Source organism: Misgurnus anguillicaudatus, chromosome 24, assembly GCF_027580225.2.
Source record: "Misgurnus anguillicaudatus chromosome 24, ASM2758022v2, whole genome shotgun sequence".
Taxonomy (NCBI): Eukaryota; Metazoa; Chordata; class Actinopteri; order Cypriniformes; family Cobitidae; genus Misgurnus; species Misgurnus anguillicaudatus.
In genome coordinates this window covers 23,537,897-23,549,389 of record NC_073360.2, presented here as the reverse complement: position 1 = coordinate 23,549,389, position 11,493 = coordinate 23,537,897, and the positions used below count along the sequence as shown (strand labels likewise).

The 11,493-nt window shown below is 35.6% G+C and overlaps 1 protein-coding gene across 1 annotated transcript; it reads left to right on the top strand.

The window, feature by feature from the left end:
- The first annotated feature begins 684 nt into the window (after positions 1-684).
- Positions 685-8,425, top strand: lhx1a (LIM homeobox 1a). The gene is made up of 5 exons (XM_055196670.2): positions 685-1,561; positions 2,892-3,115; positions 3,641-3,915; positions 5,538-5,703; positions 6,539-8,425. Exons 1-5 carry the CDS (start codon positions 1,392-1,394, stop codon positions 6,916-6,918), a joined length of 1,215 nt encoding a protein of 404 aa, XP_055052645.1. The 5' UTR covers positions 685-1,391; the 3' UTR covers positions 6,919-8,425.
- Positions 8,426-11,493: the final 3,068 nt, after the last annotated feature.

Genomic DNA, 11,493 nt, shown 5'->3' with positions numbered 1-11,493 from the left:
CGTTACGTTTTGACTAATGAAGTGCACGTCATAAAATAATAGCAAACATCAATAAACATAAAATTATTTAAAACAAGTGTAGTACGTCATTATTTTATATACTTCGTGAAGGTCTCAGGTAACATTACGTTGTCATAGCAGTATATATTTAATCCGATAAATAATTTTATGCTTGCGAAGTTATTAGTTATTAGCCTACCTAATAAAGAGAAAGTTGCAACTGAAACAGCATCCTTGCGGTACACATCCCTTTAAGAAATTTACATAAAACACAACCACATAACTTTCACAACCATACAGTAGCTCTTAACTCAGCTTTTCCTTACATAAAAAATAACATATACCGATAATGCGTAAATTATCAGATGTGTACCTGATCAAATGGTTTTCTTGATCCACGGCTCCACAAGAACAGATGATTATTGGAAAAATATGAAAGAAAAAAAGACTATCGGAATACGATGGTCTGTTTTCTGACTCTTCACATTAACTAAGATATGACAGTTTCTGGGATTTTTGACAATTGGTGTCTTCTGTTCCCTATAAATAGCGCAGAGTGTGCCGGTAAAGCGGTGAGGGGATAGCTAATGGTTACTTGAACGGAAAGGCGCTGATTGGCCTCGGTGTGGCGTTACGTCACGAGGCTGTGAATAAGGCTGGCTTGTGTGCTTTCAGGAACATGCAGAACACCGGAGGCTGTTCGTGGATCGTCATCAGTCCTGCAACGAGATGTCACACGCATTGTGTTGTTCACACTAGCATCTTTCACCTCTTCTGTCTTGTCGAGGAAACAGCACATTACAGAAGGAGACGCACTTTTCTATGCGGTTGAAGATTGCATCTTTAAAAGGGACCTAAACAACAGTGGATACGTGGAAATGGTAAAGTGCATTCAAATGTGTCTGGGCTCGCTTGTCTCGTGTTCTATCCAAGACCGGTTGCATTAGATGCTTGCTTATGACAGACTTTAATGCACATCATCACTAATGCTTCACCTTGTTGACAACGGCGACGTGCCTATCCGCAACGATGCCCTCTTTGTAGCCAACGAACAGTTGGTGTTTTCTCTATGCTGGCTTCATTCATTCATCTAAACATTTGGTTGTGTGGAAGATGACTGACAACTGAAGCACTACCTCATGAGAAGATTCCCTTTAATCATCTTGATTTTGGACCGCTACAGGTTTCCTCGCTGACCATTTGCATACACAAAAGTGGTGAATATATTTAAAACTTTTTGATCTTTTCGAGAAGACTTTCAAGGGACTTGGAAAGGAGCGTCTTTTGGTTTTACAACTCTTTCCCCTCTCTCATTTGAGAAAGAGAAAATAGGAACTGACTCTCAGGTTGTGGTCACCACGGCAGTAACTGTGGGAGCAGATCCAAAGACGATGGTCCACTGTGCGGGCTGCGAAAGGCCTATATTGGACAGGTTTCTCCTGAATGTTCTTGACAGAGCATGGCACATAAAGTGCGTACAATGCTGCGAGTGCAAATGTAACCTAACGGAGAAATGCTTTTCTCGAGAAGGAAAACTATATTGCAAAAACGACTTCTTCAGGTAAGTCGAATTCGTGTATTCGGCTCATCAACATTTTCTTCTGTGGATTTATTGTTTTGAAAAATGGAAATATAATAGTTCCATTTATGTGCTTCAGAGACTGGTAAAATTGTCTAAAATTGTACAGATGTAATTTCATTTTGCGGTTAAGATACGTTTTTTATTTGATATCCCCATAACACATTTTAAAATTAAAATAAACCAATTAAAATAAACTGCACTTTTTCATTGAAGGTTTCGTATTCTGGGAATTAATTGAAGATAGAAGGCCTCAAATATAAAATTCTGTATTTTTTATTTTTATACAACATACAATAATGTTAACACAAGTTTATTTATGGTGCTACGTTTATTTGTATTGCTTAAACCGTCTGAAATTACCTCTGCATTTAGTTTAAATATAAAAAATCATTGTATTTGGGGTTTCCATGGGGTTTACACTACAGTTTTTTCCAAATCTGAATTCTGGTCTTACATTCACACTAACATCAAGTGTGATCCCTGTATTGTCAACACGACTGACTTGTTTGATTCTTTGATTAGGACGCCCATTAATTAAATGCTTGTTAATTTGAATTGTTATGCAAAATGGCGAGCAGATACACTAATAGACTGTGTACTCGTCCGCAGCAAGGGTTTTAAGGAAATCACACTTTGTTTACAACGAATGGCAGCCAGGGAAGCCGCAGGGATCAATGCTTTGCCAGGGTAGTTGAAAGCGTAACGCGGCCCTGTGGCAGGCTGTCTGCTCAGTCGCGTGTGTTTGCAGTGGTTCGAGTTAAGATGTGATAAGTGGATTTGAATAATAAACGACTTTGAGAAGGTAACCCTCAGACAATGTAATCACAGACTCAGAATCAACAATCTGTACAGAGAATCAGAATACACATTATTTGTCACAGTTAAGTGCTGGGTATTTACTGCAGCAGTGTTTGTGCACAGAATGTACATGTCCTTTTGTTACGGGTGATTATTAATGATCTTTTAATACACATTAAACGCACCCTCACTGTGCACAAGTTCTCAGTTGAATGAACACATCGCAACTATTTTATTTTTTAAAGAATAAATAATGCATCTAAAATCTAATGCATCTGTTTGCATTAATATTGTGCTCACAACAACAACTTAACAAATAATTATTGTGATAACAATATTGTTAATAAAATAACAGTGTTGATAATAATAATCTACACATTATTATATTTACGTTGTTACCCTTTATCATTGGTTCAAGCCAAGGCTATAATCATAAATAATTTTACGCTGTATTTTCCCGTTGTTTATGATAGTGACCTTATTTTTCCCTTTTTTATTCCTTCTTTTTCAGGCGATTTGGAACAAAATGCGCTGGTTGTGCTCAGGGGATCTCGCCGAATGACTTGGTCCGGAGGGCACGGAGCAAAGTGTTTCATCTGAACTGCTTCACATGCATGATGTGTAACAAGCAGCTATCCACAGGGGAGGAATTGTACATCATAGACGAAAATAAATTTGTCTGTAAAGACGATTATTTAAGCAACACCAACGGAAAAGACACAAATCTTCTTTCAGGTGAGAAAAAATTAAAAGATATAAAATCTGATAAAAATATTTTTATTATTATTATTTACTTTGGGCATGCGTTGTAGTTTTAGTCTCATAGTATATATATACATTTGGATTTGTAAGGTTCGTTAAATATATATTTATATATAAGTTCGATTTTTATAGTCTTATAAAAACAAATATCGATGGGTCTCCAAATTGGTATACACTCTTAATAATAAAATATTCTACAGACCATGTCAACAACATTGTTAAAACTCGCTTTGAAATACGGATTTTGCTGCATAAATTTTGTGGCCTATTGGAGAGCCTTGTACAGTTCTAATATCAGCGAAAAATATCAGGATTTTATTGTTAATTTCTTTGTTTTACTGATTCGTGTGTTTCTTTTTTCTTTCTTTCTTTTTCTTTTATTATTTGTTTATTTTGCATTCCATTGTTTAGTGTCTAACACTTCTTTGGTCCCCATGTCTAATTCTGAGATTTTTATTTCGACTCCTTGTTCCCGACGCCCATTCTTGCCGTATCCAGTCACAGCCTGCAGCGATCCTAGTTTATCGCCAGATTCTCAAGACCAGCAGGACGATGCCAAGGATGCGGAAATCGCTAACCTATCGGACAAAGAAACGGGTAATAATGAAAACGATGACCAGAATCTCGGAGGGAAACGAAGAGGACCGCGTACCACTATTAAAGCAAAGCAACTGGAGACACTAAAAGCTGCATTCGCAGCGACCCCCAAACCAACGAGACATATCAGGGAGCAATTGGCGCAGGAGACGGGGCTCAACATGCGAGTTATTCAGGTAAACCAACAATTCCTTAAGAAAACATTTTACATAACAGTACGGGTTTCATTACATGTAAATATAAACCATTTAAATAGTGGGTTAATAATACAAATTTAAAATGTATTTGTTCATACTCCGCTTTGTGAAGTTAATAATGTTGTTAACAAACATGAGCCATAGCCTACATGATACAGATATTTACTCCGTATATATGTAAACTCTTATGTATGAGCAAAAGTTTGCTGTGGTACAAGTTTCTCTTGGATGCAGTCTCAATATATGATGAAAACCGGGAAAGCGCATCTTCTTTGTGCGTCTTCTTTCCAATCCTTGAGGCAAGGCTATTTGAATAAAAATGAGGACACTTTTGCTGGCACCTGTAAATATTTGGAAGTAACATTTATATGGTTAGCCTTTTTATACTTGACTCGAGAGATGAAAAGGCACGCCAGCTGGCATCAGACTGGTGAGAACGATAGGAGTCTTGGCAACGCAGTGCCATCACGTTTTGCGACCACATTTAGACATGCTGTGACGGTTCTCAGTCAAGTGGAAACGCTGAAATCTGTCCCTGTGTCTGTCAAAGTACCTCATACTAGGTGGTTTTCTCTGAGAAATTGAGAATCGATCCTTGTTTTTTGTAGACGGAGTGCTGGAACAATGAAAGCACAGCCAAGGCGCGCGGTGCATTGGCGAATATGTGCACACTAGTGTAACTAACCACACGACTATAAAGGATTTGTCAGCATCAATTTAAAGGCACACTATTTAGTCATTTGTTTCGGCGTGAACGATCCAATAAAACACAGATAGACAAAATCATCGTTAAAAACCCTATAATAGATTGATGCTGTTGTTGGAATAATGTCTTAAAACAAGAAACTGAGAGAGAAGGGGTTTTGAGATTAATAGAGTAGCGAGGTTGGATATTTAAGACCGTCAGAGTAAACTGTAATTAGCAAAAGGATTTCAAGGGTGGATATATAGATTACGAAATAATAACGGCATATAGCCGGTTAACATATCGGTAACAACCCTCCTATTAAGTATTAATTAGATATTTGAAGTCCCCGCTGCTGCCCCCTCAGTCGGAGTAAATGGAGGGTTAAAAGATCATTAAAGTGAGGTTAGATTCGACTCTCCAACAGTGGCGGTCATTAGGAGTAATCTTGTAACTACAATACGAATGTATTTAGGTATTTAGTCACTCACTTTACAGGCCTACCTCAGCAGACGGTGAATATAGCACCGAGACTGCAAAAAAAAAAGAAAAAGTAAAGTTAACTTGTAAAAATAATGCTACAGTGACGGACTGTTACAAACTACATTAATAATTATTTAGGTCTAATAAAAATCCATGTTTCACGATAACAAAATGTTTCACATAAATAGCATTGATATCACGAAAACGAGTTATTTTGACATTAACAAATTTACTTGATAAAATGCGATTTTGTCTGTTGAAATTAAACATAATTCGCATTAGGCTACTAGATTTACTGTGTATTTACATTGGTAAAAGTAATAATTATTTTGTCCATGCACATACAAATGACATGGACAATGCGCACTGAATCTTTAGTGGGATACATTTTTTGATCAATTAAAAAATGGAATCATTTGTCTGTGTGCACCAGGTTTGGTTTCAGAACCGGCGGTCCAAAGAACGGCGCATGAAACAGTTGAGCGCACTCGGCGCGAGGAGACACGCGTTCTTTCGGAGTCCGAGAAGAATGCGAACGCTGGTGGACAGACTCGAACCTGGAGAATTAATTCCCAATGGCCCGTTTTCATATTATGGAGGTAAGATCAAACGTTTCACTGTAGATTTGTCTCTTTCACACCTTTGTCTGACATGTGTGTTTGTTTCCAAGTGTTCGCTATTTTATTTGTTATATTATGGAACGCCTTTGATGATAATTAGAAATGAGTTATACGATGACATATAGGCTATTTTTTTTAAGTTTTAAATGTTGAGCAAATATACATTTTGTATTTAAACTTACTACACTTAGACTTTTTGTTTTGGCGTTTCTGCAAATCCCAAAATCACACAGTGAATAAATGTAGGCCTTTAGCCTACTAAAACAGACTAGTGGTCCACTGCAGATTGGATTCACTTAAAATATAGCAAATTATATAAAATATAAATATTATTTTTGTGTTAATGTTACAGAAAAACGTTTGACAGTTACTTAGACATTTCGTTTATTTATTTAAATAAAATCCGCAATTGCGCGCATTTTCCTATAGTGTATTTATATTTTCTATTATAATCTACTGTAACATTTTACATTATTCATGTCTCATTATTCATGGCAGGAAATCACTAGTGTCAAAGAGAGGTAGAAATTTATTTTGCCCACTTGTAGTAATGATTATGCCTCATTGTATATACTCCCCTTATGTATAAAAATGTAATTAAGCTCACATATTAATAACTGCTTGTTTTATGTGTATTCAGCGGTTCAGATTAAGACGTTTTTTTCACTGTAGTTAGTTTTAAAATCTGTTCTCAACACCCAGCTACATTTGTTATTCTTTTGAAACACTATTGTGAATAAATGTTATATATTTTAGACAATATTTTTTGCTCTTTGTTTCTAAAACTAAAACACTTTTCTCAATCAATTTTTAGATTATCAAAGTGAATACTACGGTCCAGGAGGAAATTATGACTTCTTTCCCCAAGGCCCACCATCTTCACAGGCCCAGACTCCTGTAGACCTCCCCTTTGTCCCATCATCAGGACCCACTGGCACCCCGCTAGGGGGCATGGACCATCCTATCCCTGGCCACCATCCATCCAGTGAAGTACAGCGCTTTTCAGATATTATGTCTCACCATCCTGGGGACTCACCCAGTCCAGAGCCAGGGATACCTGGACCACTGCACAGTATGTCCTCAGATGTTTTCGGACCCAGTCCCTCCTTCACATCTCTCTCTCTCAATGGCAGCGGATACAGCAACCACCTCTCTCACCCTTCGTCAGAAATGAACGAGGCCACAGTCTGGTAGCTTCTGTGAACTGATAAACAGAGGAGTGAGGATGGGAACAGGGACACCGGCCACACTTGGTTATCATTTTTGTCTTTTTCTTTTTCCATGTCATAAATGTGGTGGGACAGTTCAGAAAGAGCAGCATGGCCATTGACATTTACCTTCTTGAACTTATTGTGTTGATGTTCTGTTTCCTTCGGTTTTGTTTTATCCCTCTGAATTAAAGTCAGAACTCAAGAATTGATACTGATAATATTGACCTAGTCGCTGTTTGAACTCTGCTATGAGGCTTAGCACAGCAGTGTCCCTCCAGAGGCTCAGTACGTACCACTGGTTAAATCATCACTCTTAAAACAGTGATTGCAACATGTTAACGGCGTTAGCTACTGTCAAAGACTTGTCAGCTTTACAGAGAAACACCAGAGGCGACTGATCTAACGCTAACCTGCAACGTTGACTCCAGGAAAGATCTAAGCCGTCAGACTAATTTATTTATTTGAAATCTCCTCAGACCTCCTTGCCTTTTCAAGGCTCTGCCATACTGACACTTAAACAACCTTTTCAACACTAAATATGTTTCTGAAGGCCAGGGAGAAAAAAGCTTTCTCTTGTTCTGGACATCCTCTTTTATTCCCAAGAATTCCACCAAATCCGAAGAAGTTAGCCTTCAAAAGGCAAATGTTACAATTCGTGTGAATGGTGAACCCTTTATTTAATGGAAGATAACTTGAAATGTTGATAAATGAAGTCTACCTTCTAAAAGTATTTTAACAAGGGTCTGAAAGGGGCATAGAACAGTCAACTGTTTACGTAATATATTTAATTCAGGAGTTAAAAGTATCAACCATGATTTAGAACCTCTTGATCCAGAAAAAAATGTTTCAAGCAACCAACCAAACTTTTGTATTAATTTTATTTATATTGTATGATGAAAACAAGTTTGCTGGGGTTGTGGTTCACTGTGCTAGTTTGTACAAAATGTTGTTTACAAAAAAATGGAAAAAGGAAAAAAAAACAAGTAGACAGTTGCCAAATAAAAACATAGCACAAATACTGTAAAAGTGCTTTGCACCATTATCTGCAGAACGTGTTGAAACAAAGTGTAAGTGTTTAAAAAACAATAAGAAGTATTTACTTCTTAATTTTTTTAGTCTGCTGAGAAAACATTCATAAATTGTTAATATAACATACTTAGACCTACAAGTTTTATTTTTGTGTCTTTAAAGGAAAATTCAAACTATTGAAATTGATGGTCAAATGTGCAGCTAGCAGCTGCTACTTTCTTTAAATATCAAATTCTCATGGTATGTCTTTTATTGTTCTAATAAACCTAAGCTTACGTGACCTCCAGTGCATATTAGACCATTCACTGTATAAATACAACATGTTGAACAAATTTGTGAGTTTTTAATAAAACTAGAAAATATGAAAATTGGATGATAGGTGCTTTTCATTGGACTAGCTGAGATTTGACTACACGATTGCGCAACAGGGGCATTATATTTTAATATGCTTTTCTTTAGCATTTAAAGGTTGTATTCCAAAAATGTTTACCACTACCTCACCAAAGCAACTCTTGATAAAAAAAATTATTTGTTTTTCTCACTGAATACAGAAAAAAATCTTGATCCTGTTGATCCTGGCTGCCTTTCTTTAAATTCTCTTGTGAAGTCCAGTATAACAAGATTTACAAACCATTGTAACTGCACCTCTGCTGTGTTAGTGTAATATATTTTCATACATTTTCGACTGTGTATTGGACTGTGGTACATTGGCTTGTGTTCTCTGATGAACATGCAATTTGACTTTAGTGAAAGCGGATTAGAAGTAAAGCTTGTTATTGATTTACTTACAGTCCTATATTTAATATAATTAATATACTTGGTAATTTTTATTTCAAACAAAAGCATTTCAAAGGAAACAAAATGTATATTTTTCCAAATATTTAATTATCATTTCCATAAAACAATGTTGCTTCCAATTTTTTTTAATGTTTACATTTAGATAATTTCTAAATGTAATTGCAAAACTTAATACTTAATAGGCAACATAGTGTGCAACACCATAACTCACCATGCAAGACAATAGATAGGCTATAGAAAGAAATTCTTAAACTCATATCATATCTCTATCTGAAGATGATTCAATGATTTAAATCTCTTTGGGGAGAGTTTATGGGTTACAGTAAATCTTTCACAGGTTCAAGGAAAACTGGCATCAAATTCAGCTTGCTATCTGTGGGAAAGACCTTTATCTCATGCAATGTGTGGTTTTAGCGTGAAGGAGCCCGAAGTGCCCCTGTTGCACCTAGCACATAATCCACTATGAATTAATCATGGTCCTGAGAGTTAAACAGGCCTGCGGGCCCTCCTGAGCCTGGGGCTTAACCACAACGCTGACTCCATACTCTGTCACCCAGGAGGCCAAAGCTCTTTAAATTCAAATCTCATATTGATTGAACATCGACTATTGGTTTGGCCTGACCTTGTCGATACATTAAATATAAATGTTTTGAATGTTTATAAATGCAGCTTTTAGGGATTTAAATATAGACATGCATCCCATGAATGTTGGTTTGTACAGGCTAGGTGAGTGGTGGCCATTATATGTGTTTTTATTACAAAGTTTTTCAACACACTGTATTGGTATCATACAGTATAGTAAAAGCTGACAAATACTGGCAATGTAACCAAAACAAAATTATTATTATATGTCAATGACCCTAACACCGGCACTGTTGCTTTTATCACACAATGAAATCAAAGGCATATTTTAAAATGCCTTTTAATTTTCATTCTGGCAAAGATGAAACGACAGAAAATCAATAGATTTTTAAATTTATGACGTACAGTGAAAACATATATCTCTGGGCCTGATCTTAACTGCCGTCTTTTATTTTCTTAATTCACACACACAAACAAGGAGTCCCTCTCTTCTACAGTCAATAGGTTCTGCACGAAGTACAATACACAGTTCTTACAGTATTTTAATTCATGTATTACTCCAAGGTAATATTAAAATTAGCTTTAACCTCCTAAGACCTGGTGTGTCCAGATACGTGGACATTACATTTTTTTTGCACCATAATACTTAATTCTGTGTAACTGGAACCTGTTGTACACAAACATGGACAATTACACTTCTTTATGTTCAAAGAAAAATATTTGGTTATTTAATTTAGTGGTTCTTCCTAACCCCAAAATAGCTGAGAGAAATCTAAAAAAAAGACAAACCAAAGCTCTGGTTTTAGGGGATTAAACTTATTCAATGATATATTGAATTACTATGTTGTATATTAAAGAAAGAGATGCTACTGGACAGGTTGGAGGATTATGTGGGACACACAAAAATATTTTTCAATTTTTCAATCCAATTAGGTCTTCACCTACATTTCTAAATATTGTCAATTTAAGAAATTATGCATTATGAACAATGTAGTTTATGATTTTGCTATAAGGAAACAAAAAGAAATTTAAAACAGACAGAATTTATGTTTTAAGTTTTTATTTTTACTACACTCTAAAAAATGCTACCCAGCGGTGAGTCAAAAAGAGACAAACACAACGTGATGTGTTGTAATATAACCACGTATTTTGTTGGCTAATTTGTATGAATTCATATGAAGTTAATTGTGCAAAAAGGTACAATTATCATAAAAACAATAACGAAACCCCTCCCCTAAGCCCAACATTACAGTAAGGCAAATCGTACAAAATGTACGAATGTGGTTTTATGAATTAATTCGTTTTGCCACCTCGTATAATACGTACGAAATGCCATGAGATAGCGTTGTATGAATATATTGGATTGTTTCAGCCCAAAATGCTAGATTGTTCTAACCCATTGTTGGGTCAAATATGAACATTTTCTGGGTTAATTTAACCCAACAAATTGGGTTCGTCCCTTTTTGCCCCAATCTTGGTGAAAACTAACCCAGCATTTTTAGAGTGTAAGTAAATGAGATTCAGAATATACTAGATTATAATTATAAAGCATAATATAATCTGATATCCATTTGCCCTTGTGAAAAATTATTTCTCCATATCTAATGAAAGATGAAGAATGATAAGATAACAATTATTTTACCTGTTAATCGTATAAATGTATCAAACCATGGCAAATTATACTTGTTAGGCTATGGGGCATGGTTACATTGTACATTGTCAGGTAATTGTTTTGTTTTTGTAATTAACTATTTAATTATGGAAAGTTTGTACAGTAAATATGGATATCAAAAGAAATATGACTGACTGCCAAAGTTGGTCTGGACAGACCAGAATGATTCTAGTTATATTGATCATTTCAGTGAGGAATTTGTGAAAACCCATAGCTCATAATAAATACTAAATAAGACCTGAGTGACACAGTATTTTTATGTTTTTTAACTTGTACACAAAAGTCTGTAATTACTAATTTATTTTTTATGATACGGGATGAATGCTATTTACAGAATTCAGAGAACTATCACTTGTGTTACATCGAAAAAGTACTGATTATAAAACCAAAGTGTTATTGCAAATCACTGTAATACACCTAATCCGAAAGTTATTTTTTAGATTAAATATGTGTACATACATTTCTTTAAACAGTGTT

What these genes read in the sequence shown, in the direction of transcription:
- lhx1a (XM_055196670.2), top strand. Translation starts at nt 1,392, where the DNA reads ATGGTCCACTGTGCGGGCTGCGAAAGGCCTATATTGGACAGGTTTCTC. An exon ending in AGACACAAATCTTCTTTCAG is followed by an intron (nt 3,116 to 3,640) that starts GTGAGAAAAAAT and finishes TGCCGTATCCAG; the next exon opens with TCACAGCCTGCAGCGATCCT. An exon ending in TCAACATGCGAGTTATTCAG is followed by an intron (nt 3,916 to 5,537) that starts GTAAACCAACAA and finishes TGTGTGCACCAG; the next exon opens with GTTTGGTTTCAGAACCGGCG.